The sequence below is a fragment of the Mauremys reevesii genome, linkage group 11 (assembly GCF_016161935.1).
Source record: "Mauremys reevesii isolate NIE-2019 linkage group 11, ASM1616193v1, whole genome shotgun sequence".
In the NCBI taxonomy this organism is placed as follows: domain Eukaryota; kingdom Metazoa; phylum Chordata; order Testudines; family Geoemydidae; genus Mauremys; species Mauremys reevesii.
In genome coordinates this window covers 40371751-40398030 of record NC_052633.1, presented here as the reverse complement: position 1 = coordinate 40398030, position 26280 = coordinate 40371751, and the positions used below count along the sequence as shown (strand labels likewise).

The following is a 26280-nucleotide window of genomic DNA, read 5'->3' as shown; positions in this document are numbered from 1 at the left end:
TCTACATGTTATGGGAGATACCCAGTTAAGTCAATTTACAGAGTCACCTACATTTTTCATCTTACCCTTTTACATAAGAGAGAGAAAATAATCAAGGAGCCATATTATCACTCTTACGGAATATTCTAACAATGTATCCACTTGTGCTGTTTGAATTTTTTCTCTCTCCACAGATCGGCCTGATCTTGTTTAGCTTTAAAGTAATCTCGAATAGTTACCTCAGCTCACTTTTGTTCCTCTTCAGCCTTAAGAATATCCTGTTCAGCAATATGGTCCTTTAAAAGAAGAAAGTGTCCAGTTGTATTTACTGACAAGCCTCTAAATCTCAGTAAAGAGACGATGGTCATACTGTGTCAACTGAGAGCGGTCTCTACGTATTTGAGGGCAGACAGTGTCCCATAGTCATAACACACATCCTTGCCAGTACTCAGGATAATTTGGTCTGGCGAGCCATGGGGCCAGCATTCGTATAGAACATCGCACTCTTAAAGCTAGCATAACTAGACATCTGGGACTTCTTCCAGCATTGGAGAACCCCCAAGTACCATAGGGGTGGAATAGCAGCTCCTTTGCCACCTCCTCCCAAGCCTTCAAGACCAGGAGCTGTGAAGAGTGGAAAGGAGATGTATCCTGAGCCTTGGCAATCCCAACAAACCCCAGGCCATTGGCAGCTACTATAACTTAGCTCAGCCCTGAGCCTGCTCCTTGGGGATCAGACCGGCAACTCAAGGATCAGGGGCATGAAAGTACTGTCCACCTTTGTGCTTATCTCTCCACCCAAGCTGTGATGACCAGCAGTGGTACCAAGGATCTGGCTAATGGTTCTTACTGAACAGCTATATTTAAACTGTTCTCAGTTCCCATGAGTAGTTGTTTTAAACATGAATCGCCCCAGCTGCCTGTGTCAGTAGTGAAGCACCTGCACTGAGAGGCCTCTGGCTTTTCCTAGGATGTCCCTTTGCCGATTAGAGCACTTGTCTAACTAGTGCTTTGCTCCCCTCTCTGCCTAAGTACATGGAGAGCTGTCGCTGCCAAGGTGTTCAGCAGTTACCAGCTCTCATGTTTTTTGAAAGTAGAGGGGCATATTTCAGACCTTAGCACTTTTTTTGTGTTCACACTGCATTTGTGGCCACAACCTGGATACCAATATTTGAATATCTAGCCTACTAACAGAAAAATATGAAAAAGTAGACTTTTCTTTCCATAGGGCCCAACACAAAGTGCCCTCTTTCTGAAAAGAGGCTAGAATGCATACAATGCATTTGGTAAATTGCAAATCGGCACTAAACAGCAGATGCAGTTGACTGTAACAGAGAACAGCTGCTGTGCTGAGAGTGGGATTGTCTATTTATAATGGAAGAAACTGATGAAGCAGTAAAGTAGTGTTTCATACACTTATATCCTAAAATCACAACACTAGGTACACCTTTTCCTAGGGGGAGTTAAGCTGCCACGCTCATCAAGGTGAGAATATACATTTGATCTCCCCCCGCCCCCCATTATTAGAAAGGGTGATGATCCACAACATTATTGCATGGCCTACCACTGTGCATGTTACCACCTTACTGAAAATACTGGAGCGACTTTAAAAATAAAAGTGAAATACATGACAGAATGGTATAGAAGAAATTACCTTAAACAGCAAACTCAGAGCCTCATTTAAAATAGCAGTTGTAAGTGCATGGCTTCTTTCACGTTTAAGTCTAGAATTGTGATCCAGTAATATCTATCGAGTTAGGCTTTTGTGTCAACCCAGTGAGTGATTTGGGAAAAGGGGGAGCTTGAACTAATAATAATAATAGTAATAACCTATAAGATAAATAGCCTGTGCATACAGAGAGATTTTTTTATTTAGAGGGTCATATTTAGTTAAGTATGCTTATTAGTTATAGTGTATGTATTCAAATCATTATTTTTATTATATATATTCATATATTTAATGTTGTAGGTAGGTGGAATGCATTTGTTCTGATTTAAATAAAATCCCAATATTTTTGAACAGCCAGTTGTATTATCTTGTCTACCATTAAATAACCTTTTATCACCGTGTAACACCCCTCCCCCAGCTCTCACCTGCTTTGTAAATTATACCACCACTAAATCTTGGTCAGTGGTTTGGGGATGGAGTGACCCTCGGATGTATTTCAGATTATAACACACTAACCATACTCTAAGAGGTCAGTTATCTACACATGTGCATGGGAGAGTGTGTGCAAGTATCTCTGTGTATGCATCACACATCTCCTATCACTCTCCGAGTTAACCCCTCTCTAGTTCCCACCATCATCCACACTTAGCCTAGGCTCCATTTTGCAGTCCTTATCCCCCTCCATCCTTCCTCCGGCTTCTCTCTCCAGTCTCCAGTTTCTCCTCTTCCCCCTGACTAATCTCTCCAGTCCCTACCTTTGTTCTCTCTCTCATACTCTGGTCTTGGAGGACTGCTATAGTCCTAGAGAGTAAACAGGCAGTTCACTTAACTGGATTGTCTAACCTGAGTCCTTCCTGCTCTGGCTCTAACCCATTATGGTAAGAATTGCTAAATAACTGTGCCTTTGCTAATACCCTGAGTAAGAAAAATGCCCCATTCTTTGTGTTTGAAGAACCATCTTTGTGCCTACGGTTGGGAACGCTGAAATTTTTCTGAGAATGTGTGGGTAAAAATTATAATTAAAAAATGAGCCACGGGGACAGGGAGATAAGAAGCCCCAAGTAATTATTTAATTAAGTGGTAAAAGAAATTTTGAATCTGACACATTCCAGTTTTTCAGAAAAATTTTCTCTCTCTCCAATTTTTAGCAGGATGAAGAAGAAATAGCTTTGGAATGGAAGATCAGATATAACCAGTGCCTACATTATAAAAGTTAAAGAACCAACTCAACAAAAGCAAAGAAATTACAAGTTAGAAAGTTCTACTTTCAAGTTGTTTAGATCTTGCTTCTGTGTTAAGTTACAACAGGGATATGATGTGATTCAGAATCTCTCTCTACATGTAAATGTATATTTTTAATAATGTTCTTTTTTAAATGGCAGGATTTTTGTTAGGTAGCTCCAAACAACATTCTCTGCAGTCTTTTGCATCTGTGCTGTCTCTGCAGCAACAGTTGATCAAAGGGTGGGATTTACACAGCTGCACATATTCTCCTGCTGCTAACACTTAAGCTTGTGCAAAAACAAATAGAAGAATACATTACCACAATATGGCTCCTGCTGCACTAGAAATACAGTACAGGAACATTATTTTTTCCCCAATCTATCAAAGCACTTAAGCATATGCTGAACTTTAAACAGCTAATAGTTCCATTTAAGTCATCAGAACTGTGTTCATGTTCTGAGTTACTAAGCATGTATTGAAGTGTTTTGCTGGATCAGGGCCTTCTATTGCAACCTGTGTATATCTGTAGTCATCTACACTAAACATGTTTCCAATCAAATTTCTAATATTGACACATTAAACATAGTAGAATAGAATTTATATAAATGTATGATATTTCAGAATTTTTTAAATAAAATTTTGTACTAAACAGAGCATGCTCTGCCGGCTGTGTAAAAGCATACAGACCATTTAGTGTCAGCAATCATTCCTGTAACTGCTGCTTGATTTATGGCATATAAAAAGGTATCCATTCTTAAGTTAAAGACTTCAAGTGATGGAGAATCCACTATATACCTTGATAAGTTGTTCCACTGTTAAAGATTTACACCTTATTTCCAGTTTGAATTTATTTAATTTCAGTTGCCAATTACTGGACCTTGTTTATGTCTCTTGTTGTGTGCTAGATCAAAGAGCCCTCTTCTGCATATGTAGGTATACTTACAGACCATGTAAGTCACCTCTTAATTTTCTATATAATAAGGAAATAAGTATTTTTACACAGAACATTGTAAAAGGGCATATAAGCTGAGTATGTACAACATGGTAGCTTTGCTGTAACTGTTTTAATTTTTGCATGTATTTTTTGTACTGAGAATAACATAGTAAAAATATGTTAATGAAAGCTGGGCCTACTGTAGTTAACTACCTTACTGCTGTTACACAGCTTTATTAGTTTGTTGCAAGAATTGATTCAGATTTTAAGAGAACAGAAAATAAATTATATACTGATAATGAACTAGCGTGCTGGATGCTAATTGATTAAATTCAGTAAGGAGTGGAATCTGAAGAAATATTTTATGTGATACAAATTTCACATTCCAAAGTATTTTTAGCAATACTAAATGCTTTTTTCATATCTTTGTTCTGTTATTTAGTATTTGTTTCTCATGTATTTCCTACACTCTTGAAAAGTATTTGGTATCTTTTGAGGATAATTTGTTTTTCCTTAGCACTCACTGATTATAACAATGCAAAAAGCCAAATGCAACACTTTACAGTGGGTATTCAAGAGTAGCTGTAAAAGATTGAACTTGAAACTTACAAAAATGAAACCAAAATATTATGGGTTTTTTTATATGACCTTATATATAAAGTAAGGTTCTACACTGGTTATAAACAGTACATCACTCAGTTCTGCCTGTATATTTGCTTTAACATCGTGACTTTAGTAAAATACAACTTTTAATGTTTAGGAAAATACACTTGGATCCCTATCAACTTTCCATGGAGTACTTATGGCTTTTATAGTTCCTTTCATGGGTTTCATACAACATGGATCATTTACAGATTTATTGGACTTGTTTTTGTAAAGACTCCAAAGAGTTATTTTTACCATGTAAAACCTAGTCTTCCCTTAGCTTGCTGGATGTTACCATTGATATTTAGCTCTTTTATTTCTTCAGTAGTGTTACAATTATAAGAAGGTAGCTGAGTGCCATTGATATCTCGTGCTTGGTAACTAGGCCTTATTCCTCCTCTTTCTCTGTAAACTGGTCCATGGCCGCCACCTGTCCCTTCCTTTGCTGCTTTGAGAAGAGGATAAATATTTCGGGTTGTCTTGGATTCTGAATCAATTACTTGATTTGCATATTCTTGAAATTCCTGCTCCTTGCAAATTGCAATAACTTCTTTCTGGGCCTCATAGTCCAATTCTGCTTGTTTCTCATGCTGTTCTTTTGCCCGTTTTTCAGCCTGTTTGGGGGAAGGGAATAACAAAGCTTAAATATTTCCACATGGTTAACTTGTGGTAGAATAGCTTAATAGAGCATAAAGTCAAGGAAGTCCTTATGTGACATTTGTTTAATAATTGGCTGCAACTACCTTTCTGATAAAAACAATTATTTGTTAATCACAGTCTAACTCTAGTTAGAAATGCATAACTGACATTCTCCGTTTGTCCAGAGAATAGGTACAAAGTGAGCAGCAGCCACGTGCTAGCAATGCACCTGAATACTGATTCAGAGAGACCATTATCTGCAGCTGACAGGGTACCTCAATCAACGTCATTCATTCAAGTCTTGACTTCTCAGTTAATTCTTACCCATATGGTTGCCAATTAGCACAGACAATAGTAAACTATCCTAGATTTTGCAGATCCATGTACAAAGTCTGATTTTTGGGAACCTAGGCAAACTATAGTACTCCCATAACGTACTTATATGGTTAGACTTGGCATCTGAGCAAGAGATGGGGTGCTTGTCACTGGCAGATGGTTTCGGCAGCTGAGAGGGGACTGGACAAGGGTAGTAGTCGTTGTGGGCCTATGAAGGGTTGAGCCTCAATGTTAATCTATTAAGGTGATAGGGCAGCACAGCAGGCTGGGGAAGTCTCCCAAAAGCATGGGGCCTTGTGATGGTACGTATTTGGCATACAGCTAATATAGGTAGGGGATTTTGTGATACATGTCCACTGACAACTGGACTGAGACACCAAATGCTATTTTATATAATCCAACCTAGCAGCCATCATCAGCAGGGGACATCTTTCAGTCCATACTGGGCTTAAGTCAGACAAAGTGTCTGGAGATGAAAGGATCTATATCCTACTGCCAATCCTGTGAACTAACAATCCCCCCACTCACATATATAAGCTCTGCTTCACATTCCCACCCTTGTGCTGTGAAGAGACTGGTCCCTGAGGAACAACTCAAGCATTATGTTTAAAGGGATAAAAATAATTCTCATGTTTCTCTTGTTTTGAACAGTACTATGATAATATAAAGACAGGTCTCATGCAAGACTCCTATACCATAGATGTACGCTGAAATAGCTTTGTAAAATGTCTGACAATCTGATCATCCCCCTAGTTACCATTTGCTGGATTTGAGTCTTTTGCATTTTTATGTTTTCATTGCGGTTTCTTCGCTTCTTGTCTTTCTCCATTTCCAGATAGATGCGGTCTGCTTCCATTAGTTCACGAAGCTTTTCTTTACCCTCTAATCTTGCCTCTCTCTCTCTCTCCTCTTTCATTTTTATCTATATTTTATTAAAAAAAAAAAACACTCAATTTGCTAACCACCAAATTTGAAAACCATATTTTCAGGCACATTTTATCATTCTACAGCCAAGAGAAACTAAAAAACCAAAGGCCCATAATATTAAGAAGCAGTGAAACACCAGTAAAACATTTCCAAAATCTAGTAATTCCACACACCTATGAGAGGTTCCCCTCAACTCCAAAGCTTTACATAATTTTTCTCAGTATTTCCTAATTTTATTGGTGGTTGATTGACCATGTAATGTCAGTCACCTGTCAATAGCCAACCAGAGTTGCTTGGAAAATCCCCCAGTGTTTCCTGAAAATGCTCATTTCACTATAACAGCAATTTTCAAACGGGCCTGTACAGCACTTACTGGTGGTCCCTAGAGAGCTATCTTGTTACATGGTTCTGGCTACCCTACTGTTTTCAGATACTAATTCCCATTGAAAGTTGGTTTAAAAAAAATTACTTTTCTAATGTTACTTTTCCACATTAGCAATTGTTGTAGAGGTTATGAAATTCAAAGCAGGAGGTACTTTGGCTGCACAGTTGCGAACAGGAGAGGTTATTCACCTGTTCAGAAATGTGGTTAACAGCAAGAAAAATGTTGCAAACCCTGCACTATGTATTTAGCTGTGATACACTTACACATTAATGCTCTGTTGAGAGGTCTTTACAATGCAGTTAAAGGAGCAAGGACCAAGGATTTTTAATACTTTACTTGCTCACTAAACCTGGTGATTAACACATCACCCAGTAAGAGGCCATAGCTTTGTCAAGCCCATGAGTTTTAGTGGGTTGTACTCAAATTGCCTGGAATAAGCAGTGCTTCAGGTCCTCACCCTTGAGGGTTGAGAGGCTAGTCCCCTAAGAACAGCTCTTGAATCCTCACACTGCTTGAGTGGTGTGTTAGTGATAGTGTTCAGGGGAATGATCAGAAGAAGAGCACATGGATGATTCTAGGAGGAGCGTGCATGAAGGAGACTGCAAATGGAAGAAGCAGGAACAATGTGAGGGGCCAGATGATTCTGCCTCATTAAGTAGGATGGAAGCCATCAGTCTGAAGGCCATCTCCTTCACCAGGCAGACCAAGGCCTCTCTAACTCCTGAGAGAGAGCAGCCCTCATTCCCTACTGACTCTCTGAGCTTTCAGGAGAGCAGGAGCATCAGCTAAGCAGTTAGGTAACAGCTATTAGCCAGTATGCCCTTCTCACTAAAAGTGCCAAGTGATTATATTGGTTGTACTAGCTCAAAAAACTCTGCTGGAAATAATGAATATTAAAACTAAGAGATATTTGCATCAATTCTCAATGATATACTTTCACTTTTAGTTGTTTGTGACACACAACCAGCCTGTTCTTAAACATTTTGTCTAAAGACTTGCTATTTACTTTAATTGGGAGATGTAAACATTGAACAGTAAAAGCGGCAAAGAGTTCTGTGAATACCTACTAAGCTCATGCTCCAATACGTTTGTTAGTCTATAAGGTGCCACAGAACTCTTTGCCGCTTTTACAGATCCAGACTAACATGGCTACCCCTCTGATAATTGAACAGTAAGTTCAATATGAATCTCCCACAATGAATTGCAAAAACTATTGCTTGTCCCAAAAATATTTATAAGAATGACTGTATACAACCACATTAATGTAGCTTTTTCTTTAAGTATCTTACCACAGTGGCTCTGTGTTCTGCAATTGATTTCAATTCAGCTTTGGTTTTTTCTTCTTTCTCTTTGAGCTCTTTTTCCCACTCAGCTTCTCTCTCTGCAACATCTCTAGCAACACGTTCATCTATCCTCTCAAATGTCTGTTTCATCTGTGCAACTAGACGGTTAGTAATAATATCCCTACGCTCCTGCATTAACCTATAGCAGAACAGCGATTAATGCAACATGTCAATGTTAAATAGATAAACCTGGTTTCCTTACAACTATCTCACTAGAATCTAATTATATCTAAGTATCTGATTAAGAAATCAGTTTTCCCCCTTTCCCTTTTCTGTCTTTTCTCCCTTGCTTCACTGAAAGGAAATCACAGCCACATCATCATGCTATTTTCCATCAGGATGGAGATAGTTTGGAACTGGTAAGAGAGTAAATGCCTTGCAGACCAGATGAAAAGCCCCCAGCTCCAGCACATGGATGTGGGGCCCAATATCCTGCAATAGTGTCTCTCAACCTTTCCAGATTACTGTACCCCTTTCAAGAGTCTGATTTGTCTTCCCTACCCCCAAGTTTCACCTCACTTAAAAACTACTTGCTTAAAAAAAGACACAAAAATACAAAGTGTCACAGCACACTATTACAGAAAAATTGCTTATTGCTGTATTTTACCATATAATTATAAAATTAATGAATTGGAATATAAATATTGTACTTTTATTTCAGTGTATTGTATATACAGCAGTATAAACAAGTCATTCCCTGTATGAAATTTTAGTTTGCACTGACTTTGCTAGTGCTTTTTATGTAGCCTGTTGTAAAACTAGGCAAATATCTAGATGAGTTGATGTACCCCTGGAAGACCTCTGAGTACCCCTGGTTAAGAACCACTTTCCTACTAAGTCCACAAGCCTTGAAGACTAGTAAGATCAAGGTGAGTACCCAGCTCACTGCACATCAGCTGTGACTACGAAGGGCCAGTGAAAGGGGAATTCCTTTCAGACCTTTTCCTCTTTCATACCCTCCAAATACCCTGAAGCACTTTGGTCCAGGGATCCATGCTGTAATACTGTACGATCTTTTTTGCAGACTTAAGAGCTTAGAATGTTATCATAATCATGTGACAAAGACATAATTCTGAATCTATACTTTATTTAATTCTCTAACATTTGACCCACCTGTTCATTTCAGCTTCTTTTTCTCTTCTCAGTTTGGCCATATTTTGTTTTGCTTTAAAGTGAGCTCGAATTTTATCATTCTCTTCTTCTTGTTTTTGTTCCTGTACAGCTTTAAGAATATCCTGGTCAGCAACATGCTCCTTTAAAAAAAAAAAAAAAAAGTGTCAAATTATATTTACTAAGACAAGTAGCTAAATCTTTTTAAAGGAAGAAAAAAAATCTGATACAGACTTAAACCATACTATGTAAAATTATGGAGGTGCCCCTAGACCTGCAGCAGGGGAGAACAAGGTTCTGGAGGAGAGAAGCTTCTAGAAAAGGATTGTTGTTCTTGCCCAGCCCTGATCTGAATTACATTCTGAGAGTCAAATTACCACAAGTTGCTGCAAAAGTAACATTCATATGCACTAATATTCTAATACACACACTATTCATGCCAGCAACAGGAGTTATCAATGCCATGCAAGTACATGGTGCTCACTGACCCAGCAACGGGGCCTGAACCACTTGATTCATGTCCCCTGACTTCAAGGTGCTTCACTAGAAAGGCCCTCCATGCTCCTTGTCAATGAGCACCTGTGGAAAGCACAGGTGTGAAGGGGAGATGGACTCAGGGTGCACTAACCCTTGGGCTCTGACATTTCTGGCCTCTGCCAGCTATAGACCACAAATCAGTATCTGAGTCTAAACTTTACAGGGGAAAGTCAGTTCTATTTCCTGTCCCACCTTACTGCCCAGGTTCACAGTTTCCTTCTGAAGTTTGCATGATGCTGAGGATGATGAAACTGGACCTACGGTGCATCATTATACGTTGGGTCAGTCTCCCTACAGTTTCAGCAGGACAATATTATATTTTTCACTTTGTCTTAAACTGATGTGAGACATTGGGCTTAAACAGCTGCCAATGTTTCGTCCCAAAGATGGCTGTATTTCAGTGGTGATACAATTCCTGTATTGTGTACATTCAAATTCTGCCCTTTAATGTCTGTGACCTTTTGAAGTCAATGAGGTGTGTGTGTGTGAATTTAAGGGCAGAACTTGGCCTGTAACTTGTGAAATGCATCCTTGACAATACTTACAGTTCAGTCAGGAGTCGCACGAGTCTCCTGCATAGCTAGGTGTGCCATTACAACATTGATTCTTCCCCCTCTGCTTTTGCAGCTAGGAAGTAGTGCCAGACCTGCTAGTCAAGGGAACTATCTAGGCTCTGCTCACCTGGGGGGGAAATCCCAAATCACTCCGCCTTTTAGGCCTGGCAGATTTCTGGTCTTCAGAACATATGGAGGGGGAGGAGGGGAAGCCTCTAAGCAGGAGCTCCTCTCTCTCTCTCAGGGCATCCTGGCATAATCCCAGAGGTACTCCACAGAGCTTCAGCTAACTGTGGAAGGAAGCCTCTATTTCTTTTGTCAGCAAGACACAGCACAGCAACCCCTTCAGCCAGGACTATAATTCCAGGAGCTCTGGCCCCAGCAGCAGTCATCAACCTCTGGCAGTTCCTCCTTAAACAACAGAGGCTATGGCTATCTCTAATGTAGCCACTCTAAGCCGATGGGAGACAGCTCCCCCCCCCCCAGCTTCATTACTCAAGCACCAGCGAGCAGTGGGGCTACATCGGCACTTACATCAGCATAAATTATGTTGCTTGCGGGGCTGGCTAATTCACATCCCTGGACGACATAATTAATGTTGAATTAAGATGCAGCGTAGCCATAGCCAGAGGACATGGACTATCAACGCCTTCAACATCTTTTTAAAAGGCAATTGCCAGAAGTGACATCAGAGGCTCCACCAGCAGGTATTACAAAGGCGACTCCACATACTGAGTCAACACTGAAGGCTCCTTCAGAGCGTCCTCACAGGCAAACGTTGGAATGACAAGCTCAGCTAGCTGCAAGGAGATATTTGTACTTGCTGAGACAGATATGGCAATTTCCTGCAATATCCTGGACAAACCTTACTGAATTAAGTTTAAATATTTTAGGAGTTCATTTGATTAAAAATGCAACTGTTTATGTATTATTGGGGGATTGTATGTAAGGGGGTGGGGGAGGGAATGATTAAACATAAATCCTGGGAAGTGTCATGAGCTTCCAAGGTCTCATTTAACAATGGGCCAAACAAGAAGGAATGTTTGGGATAAACAGTTAATTGGGTTTCATGGGAAATATATGAAAGAAGGGAATGAAAATTCCCACCTCCAGACCCAACCTTTTGAAGCTATGACCTGAAGAGAAACCCATGGTCTATGAATTACCTATTCTCAGATCAAAGGCCTGGGCAGTATAAAGGAATGACTCATAGATTCACTACAGTGTTGTGAATTTGTAACCACTGAAAATCCCACGTGGGCTTGAAGGACTGACCCGATAACACAGCCCTTGTTGCACGTGGGGTGATCTCTGATAAACTTATTAATGTGTGTAGGTTCTTTTGTTTTAATGTTTTCTCTGTAATGCTTTCACCTTAAGAAATAAATGTAGTTACTTAGGAAAAGGTGGGTGGTACCTTATCACAGTGGACAATTATGCTATATATAGCCTCAGCGAAAAGCAAAGCAGACCTGCTTAGGCAGTCTGATTTCTTGGGAAGTACACAGTGTAGGCAGTGAACTGAGCAGCCTGGAAACATCCCAGTCACGAGGGAGTGAGATGTGTGTCTCTTGCCCAAGAGACATGACAACTGGGGAGCCAGAAACCTGACAGTGGGTGCCCTTGCTGGACCACAAAGTGGAAATATAGGTGCTGTTGTCCTGAACTGTGACATTTGCCTGATGATTTTCTTCTCCTAGTAGTCAGTTTCACTATTCCAACTAACCGTGTGGGAAACTCTCTCTGCACTGGCTTATCTGGACTTTTCTTATGCAGTAGATGCACATAATTTAGAAGGGGAATGTTTTCCCTATACCATCAATAATCTACATCAGGGCCAGATTAAGGCATAGGCACCTATGTTTAGGGGCCCAAGTCCTGGATTCATGTGATAAGGTGAGAATCTCTGTTTATTTTGGTTGCAAAGAAAAGCTCGAAAACATGACTCTAGTATAACTGATGCAGGGATATCTGCCTGAGTCTGCAGACAGCCTGGAACAACAGTTCTGAGAGGTGTGAACTTCCCCATGCACATCAATGGGGTGTTAACTCCAAGATCCACTGCTCTGGAGGACCTGACAGCTGCATTCAGCAAAGGACTCTGTGTAACAAGATGAGAAGAGTGCTGTAGACCAGACCAACCCCAAGCCCATACACACTGGTTGCTGAGCCAAGTACTGACTGCTGCCACTTCCACTTTTCTAGACGGAAAGGGGACCCTGCTTCTCCCAAGGGCAGGGAGGTCTCTGCTGCTCCTGACTGGGGAAAATAAATGGATCTCCATGCCCCTCTCTCTCTGGGAGCAGAGGGGAGCCATCCTGCATTGCCACTCCAGGTGGGGAATGGAGTCACAACACAGGTCTGACCCCAGAGGACACTCCTGCATTGTGTTTCAGCTGTGGAAGAGATCTCACTTGGAAATGTTGTGAGTGGAGCCAAGCAAGCCCGGCCTGCTATCACTTTCTACACTGCAGAAGCAGGGAAAACCCCAATGCTGGAATAGCAAACCTGACTACTAGGAGAGAGAAAAATTGCTGGTGAGTGCAGCTTTTCAATAATTAAATTTATTGCCTGCAGTCCCCATGAGTAGTTTTATAAACATGAATCTCCTAGACAGCCTGCTGCCAGTAATTAAGATCATGCACTAGAGACCTCCAGCTTTTCCTGAGTCATTCCTTTGCCTCTCCTAACACACTTGTCACTACTTTCCTCCCGACTCTGCCTACAGCATATGCAAATGATTCCATCAGAGCTATTACTATGAAGCTGTTCAGTTGGTGCTAATTCTCAATATGGTTTTAGTAATTTTGCACATAGATGATGCAATACCTCACTCTACTACTGATCCTGCTCAGAAAAGCTAAGTGAGCCCCTGTGAGGCAAGTGGCTCCTTACCCTACACAGATACAAAGGTGATGGGAGAGGCTCTTTGGAGAGATGATTTACAATGATTCAGAATACAGACTGACTGAGTAGTCCTAAGGCAGGTTCCCAGGAGGAGCTAGGTCTGGGGATAATGCAACAGCTGACATTTATTTTATGAATGTATTTATTATGAACGCCAGGCCAACTCTGTGCAGTGTGTGACTTTGTTTTAGAGCAGGCTAGGAAAGACACCTGCTCACAATGCATTTGGCAAACTGCAAATCAGCACTAAGAGCCAGGTTTTCAAAAGAGCACAGCACCTAGCAGCTTCCACGGTTGTTAGGTGTGAGCTTAGAACTCAAAATCTGGCCACTTATTTAAGTATGTAAATATGAATGTAAGTCCCTAATTTTAAGCATCCCAGTTGAAAAATGTTGGGCTTTCTGCTTTTCTGTTACTTACACAATGCATCCTCCTATGTTCACGTTTTTCCTCCAGTTTCTTTTCATTTTCTCTCTGCACTTCCAATTCATATAACTTGGTCAGTCTTTGAATCTCTTCGCCTTCTTTTTTTGCCTCTATTTTGTCTAATTCTGCCTGGTGCTTATGTTCCTTTATTCTAAAGCATAAAATAAAATAATCATACTAAAGAGGTAAGAAAATGTACATAATGGACAAAGGTCACACATTTCTAAGAGTTAAACAACATTAGATTTGATACTCTGAACTGAAGGCAGGTAAAGTGTCAGAATTCAAAATCAAAGTGATGCATTTTAAAGCCATTGGCCCAAATCCTCAGGCCAATGCTTGGCCCAAGTACAGAATGAGAATTTAGTAACTCTGGGAATTGTGAAAGGAATCTTTTCCCCCAACTCACATGGCAGCAGCAGAATTTCACAAAGGCAGCTACTGCAGTAACCATCACAGCCCTAATGTGCTCCTTCCACTGTGGGAAGGAAAGGAAGATATACAACAATGGTATTCTGGGAGTTGATGCAGAGCCAAGATCTGTATTAAGCAGAGGATGCACACCCCTTTCATGCCCCACAAATCGTCTCCAACTGCTCTGCAGCAGAATTACATTAGTGCCATTGCCAGAAACCCTTTATATTCAAGGAATGGAGCAGGATTTCCTCATAATGTATCCGTGCACTGCAACATTTAAACTTAATAGCAGCTCCTTAGAGTAGGATTTCAGGTGATATCAAGAAAGAGACAGAACCACTGATAATTCCTTTCCAGGATTATTTGCAGCAATGTTCCCACTAGATACTGATATCCATGCCTAGCACAGCACCTTCCTTGCTAATTCTCATGAATGACTGAGAGATCTGGTACACATTACTGAAAGTGGTTAACTACCAATTAAACAAAAAACACAATTAATACATCTAGATGTTTCATCACAAAATGTGTGTCTTTTGACAATTACATTTAGTTTTAATTATTATATTCCCTCACTTCCTTGAGTTCCTCCATTCACAATGGATCACTAAGGCTGTAAGAAAATTATGGGCTGTGATTTTGTTGCAGAAACTGAAACTTTTAACACACACGCCACAAATTTTTGTAGTTGCCACAAATCTGAGTGCCATTGTGACACTGTGCACAGGTCACAATGCCACTCACTCAAATTTGGCCCAGCTGCTCCTCTGTCATGATGGCAGAGCCAAATTTAAGTGAGTGGCATTTTGACCTGGCACACAGGGTTGCAATACCACTCAAATAAGGCTTTTTATTATTTTAGATTTTTGTTTTGTTAACATTTTTAAGATAGTTGAACTGACCACAACAACACTGCAACTTTAACAAACTGTGGCCAGAATTTTTGAATTTAAAAAAAAACAAAAACTTTTTTACAGCCCTATACATCACCAAAAAAGGTCACATGCAATATATCCACTCTGTCCTCAGGAGGACGATTAACAGAACCTAATTTTAGAAAATATATGTAAAAAGACTGAGATGATCAAATAATACAATAAATTATCTAACCCCGGTAGTGAAAATTATTGATCTGTCCAGTAACTCCCATTATCGTAATTTTAGAAACTTTTCAAGAGGAACCTAAATATAGATACTAAGAAGGAAGAGAGTGAGCTTTTGTCTTTTGAAACTTAAAGTACATTTACTCAATATGAAATCCTTAGCTTTCATTCAATAAATATAAAGTTAAGTAATTATTATGACAGATTGGAGGTCTGTGAACTTCACCTTGAATTGTAAATGCCATTTATTTTCAGGGGCTCTAATTTGTATTATAAGCTTCATTTTGGACTGTGACCTTCATGTTGTTTTACAATCTCCGTTATGGATTAAAGCATCCATTTTGTAGGAGGGGCATGGTCCCTAGTTAGTCTGAGAAGCTGGCACATAGCAATATAGGGCCATCAACTCTGATTGTCTTCCAGGGATCAGCCAACCTGGGCTAAGGAGAGAGAAAGCAGGAAAGACTGCCCAACCTGTGGAGGCTGACCAAACCCAGGTTTCAGAGGAGGGGTAAAATCCAACTTGAGGGGATCAGGGGATTCAGGATCGTTTGTTGTTTCCCAAAGACCTGTAACTCTCTAGTGCTGTTTGAGAGTAAAATACTGTTGGTTAAGAAATTCCCTTTCTAAGCCTGTATTCCTTGTTTGCCAGCCATGTTGTCCCTGAAAGGGTTAGCTGAGAAAAAAGATGGAACTCTGAAGAAGTGTCTATAAGCAAATGGGAGCTTGGAAGGGTGGGGGCACTGCCGAATAAAGTTGTTAGACATTGGGTCTGCACCTTGAGACCCAGAGCTAGAAATAATGTCTAGTCACTACCAAAATCCAGGGGTCTTAGAGCACATGGGATCCAGTGATTGGTTCCATAAAAGACTGGTATCCTTCCAGAGAGTGGGGCTGGGCCAGATTAAGTACGCAGGATGGAAGATGTGCTCAGTGAATTAGTATGGAGTCCCCAATTTTGTTGCAATTTTTATGCTATTTGGGGAGGGATAGCTCAGTGGTTTGAGCATTGGCCTGCTAAACCCAGGGTTGTGAATTCAGTCCTTGATGGGGCCATTTAGGGATCTGGGGCAAAATCAGTACTTGATCCTGCTAGTGAAGGCAGGGGGCTGGACTTGATGATCTTTCAAGGTCTCTCCCAGCTCTATGAGATAGGTATATCTCCATATATTATATAAATTTCCTGAGAATGAGATCTGTTGAGTGTAGAATGGCCTCCCAAGGAATGTAGTATAAGTTCCTTCCCAAAGGAAGCAGTGGGGCTTTTAAAACTGGACTGGACAAAATATTAGAAACTGTAATGTCAGTAGAATTCTGCAAGGCCAAGAGATGGAATGGATGATCTAATAGGTCTTTCTCTCTCTACTGAGAAAACAACAGCTCATTTTGTTTCTGTTAAAAATTCCTGGTAACTCATTTGTTTAGCAGATGAACACTAGGTTTCTTTTAACAACTTGATTAAAATATATTTGTTGAAAAAGAAACAGTTTAACTCAATAATCTTTATTAGTCAGAAACAGCCCCATTTTACTTACTGTTCCAGGTGGTCTCTGCAAAGTGCCTGTCGATTCATATAGCGTTCATATGCCTTTTCCTGCTCTTTCAGAATAGCTTTTTCACGCTCACGTTCCATTTCTTCTTCCTTTTTTTTGTAAATATCTGGCTTTGTCTTTTTAAATTCAATCTGAGCATCTCTTTCCTTTAGGACCTCAGTAAGTAAAAGTGCTTTCTACAAAACAGAATTGGAACATTTCATGTTTATTTTATTACACATTCAATTATGTGCAAAGAAACAATACAATTTGAATTAAAGACAATAAACCATCTACAAACATGTAACCCTTTCACTCTCTCATTCTGATAATATTGATAAGTTTTGGCCTCTTCTATGGCCTCCTTCCGCTTTGCTGCTTGAAACTGTGCTTCCTCCAGATCAAGTAGTTTTCTTTCTTCTTCCTCCTTTTCTTCTCGCAATTTCCTGGCTTTAAGTTTCCTCTGTGCCTGGCCCTAAATGCAGATAAAACTCATTTCCATTACAGATCACACTGAAAATAACTGGCTCAAAAATCTACAACTTCTTCAAAAGACCAAATCAGCAAGAAGTTGATTATACCTACTTGTATCTGAAGTGAACTATCAAATACTTTTTGTGCTGCTGTCCTGTGTTTTAAATATCTATTAGAAATTTAAAGGTATGATAAAAATGCTTTGCTGTTAAAAAGTATATTTCATATGCGGATCCCAAAGTGTTTTGTGAGTAGTTATAATAAGCTTCACACCACTGGATAAAGGATAAGGATCACTTCCATCATCACTGATGTGCAGCCATCTCTGAGATAATAAGCAGCAGCTGTTTAACAGCACTGCACCATGCGGTCGTTTAGGACAGGAAGTAAAGAACAGAATGAGCAAGGATTTCTGCTCCATTAATTACGACAGCCTTGACAATACATTTGTCTGCTTCTCCCACAACAGGCTTTGTGCTTTTTTCCATGCCACCTCTTGCACTTGGAACACACTTTCTAAACTGAACTGCCTTCAAATCCCTCACCAAGATTCATTTCTACCACAGTGCCTACAGGACTGCCAACTAACTAGGGGTAGGCAGCACAGTAGTTGAGACAGGGGGCCAGTACGACAACAAAATGTTGTTGTATGTCTTCTCCATCTCCCCCAGCCTTTTCTGTTGTATGTTTTATTAGACTGTATGCTATGGGGGCAGACATGGTTGTTTCTCAGATCCACATTTTGGATACTACTGCAATACAGGCGACAGTATATAATAATATAGCCAATTGAAATTACAGGGTAAATGTAGGTAGGCAGAATGTAATTACCTGAGCTGCAATAACTAAAATGTGTAATTTGGAAGCTCTAGATTTGCTACTGAAATATTTTGAACAATAATCCTGTAGGGAGAAGGGAAAGACTGGAGGCCTGGTTGGCAAGTGGCTCCATTGGCAGTCAGCAGGGAAGATGGAGACCTTCCCTTCACACCTCTTACTCGCTCCTTCTCTCTATGATCCTGTTTTAAACTTATCCATGACATGATATGGGCAGGTCTAATGCGCTGCTGCATGCAGCGCTGCTGCTCTCTCTCTTTAGCTGCTGGAATTTCCTGATACTTCTCTGGAGTAAATAGGGAAGAAGCTATGGTGTTCCTAAGCAGGAGACAGAATTAGTAAGCAGGGCCACCAAAAAGTAGACTCTGGTTATAGTGAAACTCTTGTTAGGAAGTGTGTTTGTGTGTGTATGTGTCTGTACATGGAGAAGGGAGGGGAAGAGTTCACTCTAAGGCCTGGTCTACACTGGGGGAGGGGGAGGGGATCGATCTAATCTAATGTATATGAAAAGTAACCCTCCAATTTCCAAATGTACATTTCACTTACTGCAATGGTGTTGGGCCAGTTTTTCACAATTGCTTTGGAACGTAAGTGCATATCTTTCCGTTCTTTCCTCTCTGCATGAATCCGTGCTGCTTCTCTAGCTGCACTGTCAACACTGTCTCGAATCCTTACCCATTCTGCCTTTGGCAGAACAGTAACCTGGCGAAGATCTATTCCATTTGGAAGAAAAATACTCTCTGGAACATTATATTCTTCCAAAAGATTTGCTGCTATGTGAAAGAAAGAACAAAAGAATGAGTTCACTCAGTTTGTAGCACTTCTGGCCAGAAAATCCTGGGTTCAAACCCACACCAAGATTTGGACTCCTAACCAGCACTGACAGTAAAGCATCATATTAGTTTGATTCTACAATGTAATGTAATTCTGGTACCCAGGAGCACAGTCAGAACTAACCCTCAGATCCAGAGCCTCACATTACTTGACAGACCAATGTATCTTGCTTTCCTGTACTTTTCAGGCCCTCAACTCCTCCTGACAGTCATTAATTTTCAGGAAATGTCCTTCGTGTTGGTCATTACTGCTTTAAAAAAAACAGATATTTGAGTAAAGCTAAATTCTCTTAGAAAACTTTGCTCATCTGGTTTGTAAGAGTACTGCATGACAAATCTAAAAAAGGAGACAGCTTTTTCCTGTTCTGACAATGATGTTTAAAATTAAAACCTACTTTTAGATAAAATTGCTTCTCTGCTAATTGCCCTTTGTCTGGTGCACTGGGCCTGGTCTTCCACCTCTAAACAAGGGGATTTGCACAAACCAAGTGTCAACAGTAGAATACTGTATGTAGCCACGATTGTCTATCACAGGCTGCATCTTTATATAAGTGGCCTGATTCTACTCCCACAATAGTTTCAGGTACCTGTAACTCCATTAATTTCAGTTGAGTTACTCCTATGTATACCCTTGTGAGAGGAGAAACAGGCCCTAGAAATCTACTTGCATGTCTGCAAGGAACCAGAGCTGTGAGAGGATTTAAGATGGAAGGTTTTTACTACATGAGATACTGCTTTCTCTGACAGTGATATTTTATGTCTGTCTGTCCTTTGTTTACAATCTCTGTTGCCAGTTTTCTTCAAGGGTAACCCAGCAAGGATGGATAAAGGGAGTCGTACTGTATTTTTCCTGCACTCTTCTGTGATGCCAGACCATGAGCCCAGGGGCTCATTTGGAGTGAGAATGGAGAAAGAGGATTATATTCTCTTTTTCACTGCACTGCACTGCACATCCTACACCTCTTTAGGCTCAGCATCTAACCCGTTGGTTCCAGGAACTGGTAGTGCAGCCCTTGTGTCTTGGCATCGCCCGCTCTGCAGGTAAGTGCGCTGTCTTCCTTGTGCCGGGCATGTCAGCTCCACCTTTGGGCACCACATCCCCCATCTGTCTGGGCACCACCACGTCACACATGTAGGCACCATTCACCTCAACTGTCCTTCACTTCCATGGCCACCCCTGTTCTTCACCCCCACGTAACTGCCTTACTCCCTTAGCTGCCCAGGAAACCTCAGCGTGCCGCCGCGGTTACAGGCCAGTGACACGGGGGGAAGGAACCCGCGGGGGGGGGTGCATTAGCCAGGGGCTGTCTCCGTCTCTCCGGTGGGGTCTTTGCCGCATACCGGCCCATCCCAGGTTCGCAGGCGGGGGGTGGGCCCCACGGGGCCGGACACGACACCCCACGGCCTCGCCCCCACCCCGCTCTTAGCACCACGGCCCGGCACCGTCCCCCGTCTGTCCGCGTGGCTCCGGCAGCCTCGTGTCACTCACGCGTGGGATCCAGTCTCTGGCCTTTGCGCCGCCCATAGAGCGCCGCGGGCCTGGCGGCCGCCTCCATCTCCCCTGCCCCCGGGGCAGCCCCAGCGGCGCCGGGCTCGCGCGGGGCCTGTGTACGGCGGTTACCAGGCAACTGAAAGGGGGCGGGAGACAGCCGGCGCGACTGGCGGAGGGGGGTGTCACGTGACTTGGCGGAGCCGGAAGCGGCCCGGCTCCGTGTCAGAGCTGGAGGACCGGAGTTGCCGCAGGACCTGTCCCAGTCGGGCGCCTCCCCTCGACGCCGGTGTAGCGGCCGCACGGCCCAGCCCTGCCCTGCCCGTGACCTTCGGGCCCGGATCGTCCCCTCGTGGTTCCCGCTTGTGGTTCCTGGCCCCGCCTGGCCCGGACCTGCCGCGCCAGAGGCTGAGGGTGAGCGCTCCGCGCGGCCCGGCTGCCGCCCGCGAGGCCGAGTGCTCCCGGCGGCTGCCGCGAGCCGCGCCCGGGCTCCGCTCGGAACGCGCCTCTCTGAGGCCTTGCCGGGCCGGGACGCCGCGTCCGGCGCTAGCACAGCAGCGCTGCCGCCGTCCCCATCCGCGCCGGGCTCCCCGGTCACCGGCCTGCCGGCTCCTGAGAGTGTCCCTGCCTGGCTTGCTCCGGCCTGGCCTGGCTCCCCGCCGCCCCGTGCCGTTAGCGCCGGCTGCCCCAGCCCGTCGGTGTAGCTGCTCCGCCGCTCCCCAGAGCGCAGCCGAAAACCCTGATCTCCTTTGCCGGTGCTTTGTGCGCCCTCTGCTCCTGTGTCACGCTGTGCTTTGTTTGGGGGGCGGGGGATGCAGTTTCCAAAAGAGAGAGCTCGTCTAATGCTGGAGGGTCCTCTCTCCATCTGTGTTAAGTGTCCTTTATAGACTTACTGGGGCTGAGACTAGAAAGAGTTCGAGCTGTAGCTTAAATATTGTTAACAACCGCTGTCGACTTGCCTGGCTTCTTTCTGAATGAAGAAAAGGTGATGAATGAAGTTATTACTAAGATAAACAAAATGTGTGCCTAGAACTGCCCTAAAGAAAGGGTGAGGTGTTTCCTCCTCCAGGGTATTCGGGGCTGGTCCATAAACTCTAATGCTGCAGGACCACAGTCACCTACAAATCTCCCCATAACAAGTCAACACTAATATTCACCACCAGTATTATTTATGTTCTTGATTTCTGAGTCAAGGTGGCTGCTTGAATATTGTTACTAGTTATTGGGTTTTTTTAAGTGTGTGGGGGGAGAGAAAATGGGTTAAACTCCTGGCAACAGCAGCATCTCCAAATGTCTCTCTCAAGGTTTTCATAAAAAGCTTCCATCTCCTGTCTGCAAGCTGAAGAATTTAAGCTGTGAGGGTTGCTTTGGCTGGTGATGTGGATAAAAAAATTTAGAACTGAAGTGCCACCTGGCTGTTTAAATGATGCTGTCCAAGGAATGCAAGATTGAGCTTGTGTCAGCGAAGACTAGTGAGTAACAATACAATTATGTTGTTTCAGATACTTTTTATACTATCTAATTAAAAATGTAGTTGGATAGTGAATTAGAATTTTGACCTTTACAGATCATCTGCTTGCTTGAGCACAACCTTTCCGACAGATGTAGCACTCATAAACAGCTCACTATGTTTATATATTTGTCTTGCTGACTTTTTTCTCACAGAATTTCACTTTTCCAAGCAGGAGGTCATGGTAGGAATTCAATACTTAATAGAAGCATCTGTTTATATAAACAAATTATTTCTCTTTTTTTCAGAATATATTCTTATCTAACAACTATGAAGTTTCTGCTGGTTTTTGACTTTGACTGTACGGTCATAGATGAAAACAGTGACACCTGGATTGTGAAATGTGCTCCTGAGGAAAAACTGCCTAACAAACTAAGAAACTCCTATCAAAAAGGACATTGGACAGAATACATGAGCAGGGTCTTTAGATATTTGGGAGACAGTGGAGTAAGAGAAGATGAGATGAAAAGAACTATGACAACAATTCCTTTCACTACAGGAATGAGAGATCTTTTAGATTTTATTGGCAAGAACAAAGATTTCTTTGATTGCATAATAATTTCAGATTCTAATACAGTATTTATTGACTGGATTTTAAAAGCTGCTAACTTTCATGAAGTACTTGATGAAGTGTTTACAAATCCTGCAACTTTCAGTGGCGCTGGCTATCTTACTGTGCAGAATTTTCACACTCATCATTGTGCAAAGTGCCCTAAAAACCTCTGCAAAAGAAAAGTGTTAGAAGAATTTGTAGATAAAAAGTTACAGCAAGGAGTAAAATATACAAAAATTATATATGTAGGTGATGGTGGGAATGATCTCTGTCCAGTAACTTCTTTAAAGAAGGATGATATTGCTATGCCCAGACAAGGGTACACATTACAGAAAATGATTTCTCAGATGTCTGAGGATCTTGATCCTGTGCAGTCTTCTGTTCTAGTTTGGTCATCAGGTATTGAAATTCTATCTCATTTGAAATTACTTATAAAGGAGTAACTCAAACTATAGAGATGGGTAAAGGTGTTTTATCTTGTGTGGAGTGAATAATGGTAACCATATCTGTCTCAAAGCACACAATTACAATGTTGGGATGCTATTATCTGAAACTAAGGCATTGAAATACAGGCTATAAAGTATTGTGTTTACTCTTTACTGTAGTGGGAAAGTGAGCATGTTGAAACAGATTATTTATTATATGGAAAAACACTTAGTATGAGCTTTTTCCATTCATGTAAAAGTGGGTGGGGTGCGGCAGAGGGGGAAGGGAGCAGGGAGAAAGGCAGGCAGGAAAGAGGCTAATTTATTAAACTATTTTTTTCTTCAAATCTTGACGTTACCAGTTTGTGCAAATTACTTCTGGTCGGATATTTAGGGGGAGAGGCAGGGTAAGTGCACAGAATAATGGCTTTTAATGGAGGGTTCATCTATATGTGTAAGATTTATCTTGGGCACTAAAAGCAAGCTACTGCCACTGTTGGTTTTGTTTATTTGTTAAAGCAGCAAAAATATTTTAAGATGTAAATGTTTGTCTTGTATATTTGGTTCAAAGAGACACATTAAAATACCTACTAAATATTTTACTAATCAAAGCAAGTTTTCTAATAGTTTTTATTGGCTTTAAGAATTTAAGAATGGCCATATTAGATCAGACCAAAGATCCATCTAGCCCTTCTGACAGTGGCCAATGCCAGGTGCCCCAGAAGGAATGAACAGAAGAGGTAATCATCAAGTGATCCATCCTCTGTCACCCATTCCTAGCTTCTGGCAAACAGAGGCTAGGGACACCATCCCTGAATCTAAACGTTAATGTCTATCCGCCAGTGTGCTCAGCAGGTGGCACTTACCCCCGCTTAGGGAAGAAGGAGGGATCCCCCAGAATTAGTTCATTCACTCTGCACACACACTCACCACTCTCAGTTTTGCTCTCTACTGCAGGTGGTGGAGTGCAATCAGTTAATCAGTTACAGGTTACAGGTAACCATGCAGGACCTCATCACGCAGCAGCAGCCAGCAGTTGCAGAAGGACAAGCAGAGGAGCGTGTACCGGTAGCGGCTTTTTTTTTCTGTGGAAATGTTTCTGGAGAGGAGGGGGGGGGGATGCATGCATTCCAGGATTAAGTCCTGTGAAAATGTTGGGAGACTTTTTTAGTGAAGAGATAGGAGATAAGATCACTGGCTGTGCATATTCAGCCTCCAGGACTTGAACCTGGTCGGTCCATGCCTCAATGTCACCCTTCCTCCTTCACAAATATTAATGGATCTGCAGCCACTGCTCATCATCCCAGACCTAACAAGAGTAATGTGTGTGTTTGTGCAATATATTTAATTGCCTTTTGAGGCATGTTTACTGAGCTCAAATGCCAAAAGCCTATGGGTGGGAGTGCCTTTTGAAACAAAGGAGATTCCTTCAAGTGACCTTAAGGAGTAATGTGCATGGGAACAAGAGTCCTCTTCAGTTCTCATTCAGAAACATGATGCAACATGTGAATAGGGAGCCACTCCACAGAAAATTATTTTTAGTCATGGATTCTGTTTGTTTTTCGGTATCCATGATTGCTGTCACCTCTTCAGAAATATAAAAGTAATTGAATCACAACTGTTGCTATAGAGTGTTTGCCGCCTTCTATCTTGCACACTGTAATTCTCTTCTCACTCTCCACCTATCTCATCCACATACTTAGGCTCAATCAATGCTGAGTATGGAAAAAGGTGTACAAGAGGATACCTTGCCAAAGATCCCTGAGGCCCCAATCTGTGAAGTTGTATTGGCTGCCTTGTGGGAGGGACTGGGGCTATTGCCCACAGATCCAGAGGTAGTTCAAGAATCTGTTATATCTGCTTCTAAAGATGCAGATCTCTGACCCTTATCTGCTAGTGTAGGAGCAGAAACCCTGCTCCACAGAACCCAGGGCCTCCTCTTGACAATACAAAGTTTCCTAAGCCATTGACTATCATCACTTTATTCTCACTATAGGAAGTAAATGCTGGACAAGACCTCTAGTTTTGACATGTGACTCTCTGCCATGTACTTTTGCTCTTGATGGCATAAGAATCTGCTGACTCTGGTGGCTTCTCTATCTTCACCATGAGGCCTCCAAACAGTGGAGTTTCTGCTCAGTTTCACATGAGCTCTTGGCCCACTTTCTGCCTCAGTTTGTTCCCTATTGCCAGTGTAAGTGGCGGGAAGAATCCTGCCCCTTTACAGTCTGACAGCAGTCTGTAATTTCCATCTTCACTATTTATCAAAATCTTTTGTAGAGTCTAGAAGTTTGGGTAATAACTGGCTAGTTAACTTGTGCTCCCTCTGCTGACTGCTTGCAGCTCTGCAGCAGTAGGATGAACCTATGTCAGGAGTGTATATATAATGGAAGACTAAAAAAATCAGATTGTTTTTAAATCTCACTGAAGACAAATTATGGGCCTAAACTATAGTGCTTTAATGTCTCATAAAAAGTACAAAATAAATAGTCTTTAAAAATAGTTTTGTGTAAATAGACTGAACTCCCAGTTGAAGGAGTCAAAGTTGGAGCCTAGATACATATCCATTTTTATTTAGATTGTAGATATTTATGTTTAGAGTGCCAAGTCACTATGGATGAAAAGTGCATCTCCACTACAAAAAGGGAGATTTTTTAGTTTGCATTCTGAACTAAATGTACCCAAGCAAAGCAGGAAGTCAGTGCAGACCAAGCAAGGGAAAACATTTGGTAATCTAGTGAGTGAGTTCTATCATATTCACGAATACTTTAAGCAGAGAGATAGCATGGTCTGGGGTATAGGGTAGCGGGCTAGGAGGCAGATCTGCATTCTGGTAGAGTAGCTATGCCACTTACTGTCTGTGTCATCTCTGTTAAAGGGGAGAATACTACTTGCCTTCCCTTGTAAAAGTCTCTGGGATCTATGTGTGAAAAATACTAGAATACAGCAAACTGTAAGTGTGGTGGTAGGAGGGAGGGGTGGAAACAGGTCACATATACCAAACTGTTCATAATATCTCCTAAATGAAAGAAGTGAAAAAATAACCGATTGGAGACAAGCGGAGTGGGAGGGAAGCAGAGAAAGAAGATAGGACAAGTCTGTGAAGGGTTGAACACCTAAACATTTAATGTCTTGACGCCCTTTTTCAGTTACTGGCAGTGTTTTGTTTAAACAAATATGTATATTATACATATCAGAATTTCACAGTGGATTGGAATAAGGTATAACTATTAGTGCAGGATAATACATGCTGTTATTTGTGGACTAGATCTGCCCTCTTCAGAATAGGGTATTACTGGGTTTTTCTCCAACTACAAAAGTGATGTAGTGACAAAAACACCACAAAGGTTTTATGAAATAAAACACAACATGCTTATGTGATTTACTTCATAGGCATATTTATTCCTCACACAAACAAAATGCACATTATCCACACTTAAAAGCATGCAATTCTGTATGTAAAATGCAAGAATACACGTGAATCTCCAGACT

At 41.7% G+C, this 26280-nt stretch overlaps 2 protein-coding genes across 9 annotated transcripts; one reads left to right on the top strand and one right to left on the bottom strand.

Annotated features, from left to right (window-relative positions):
• Positions 1–4227: 4227 nt before the first annotated feature.
• CCDC173 (coiled-coil domain containing 173) lies at positions 4228–20492 on the bottom strand. Of its 5 annotated transcripts, none has more exons than XM_039495290.1 (9): positions 18936–19051; positions 18525–18751; positions 16969–17142; positions 16671–16864; positions 13610–13766; positions 9195–9334; positions 8028–8220; positions 6184–6348; positions 4228–5065 (listed from the first exon to the last, which is right to left on the bottom strand). In XM_039495290.1, the coding sequence occupies exons 2-9, from the start codon at positions 18573–18575 to the stop codon at positions 4703–4705; spliced, it is 1437 nt and encodes a 478-aa protein (XP_039351224.1). In that variant the 5' UTR covers positions 18576–18751; positions 18936–19051; the 3' UTR covers positions 4228–4702. The 5 variants fall into 5 exon arrangements, with proteins under 5 accessions (XP_039351224.1, XP_039351220.1, XP_039351221.1 ...); XM_039495286.1 differs by lacking the exon at positions 18936–19051 and adding an exon at positions 20301–20492 and having other exon boundaries at positions 4421–5065; XM_039495287.1 differs by lacking the exon at positions 18936–19051 and adding an exon at positions 20301–20492 and having other exon boundaries at positions 4421–5065; positions 18525–18748.
• Positions 15540–23399, top strand: PHOSPHO2 (phosphatase, orphan 2). Of its 4 annotated transcripts, XM_039495292.1 has the most exons (4): positions 15540–15646; positions 19606–19852; positions 21605–21772; positions 22059–23399. In XM_039495292.1, the coding sequence occupies exon 4, from the start codon at positions 22081–22083 to the stop codon at positions 22804–22806; it is 726 nt and encodes a 241-aa protein (XP_039351226.1). In that variant the 5' UTR covers positions 15540–15646; positions 19606–19852; positions 21605–21772; positions 22059–22080; the 3' UTR covers positions 22807–23399. The 4 variants fall into 4 exon arrangements, with proteins under 4 accessions (XP_039351226.1, XP_039351228.1, XP_039351225.1 ...); XM_039495294.1 differs by lacking the exon at positions 19606–19852 and having other exon boundaries at positions 15624–15646; XM_039495291.1 differs by lacking the exons at positions 15540–15646; positions 19606–19852 and adding an exon at positions 20541–20714.
• The last annotated feature ends 2881 nt before the right edge of the window (positions 23400–26280 follow it).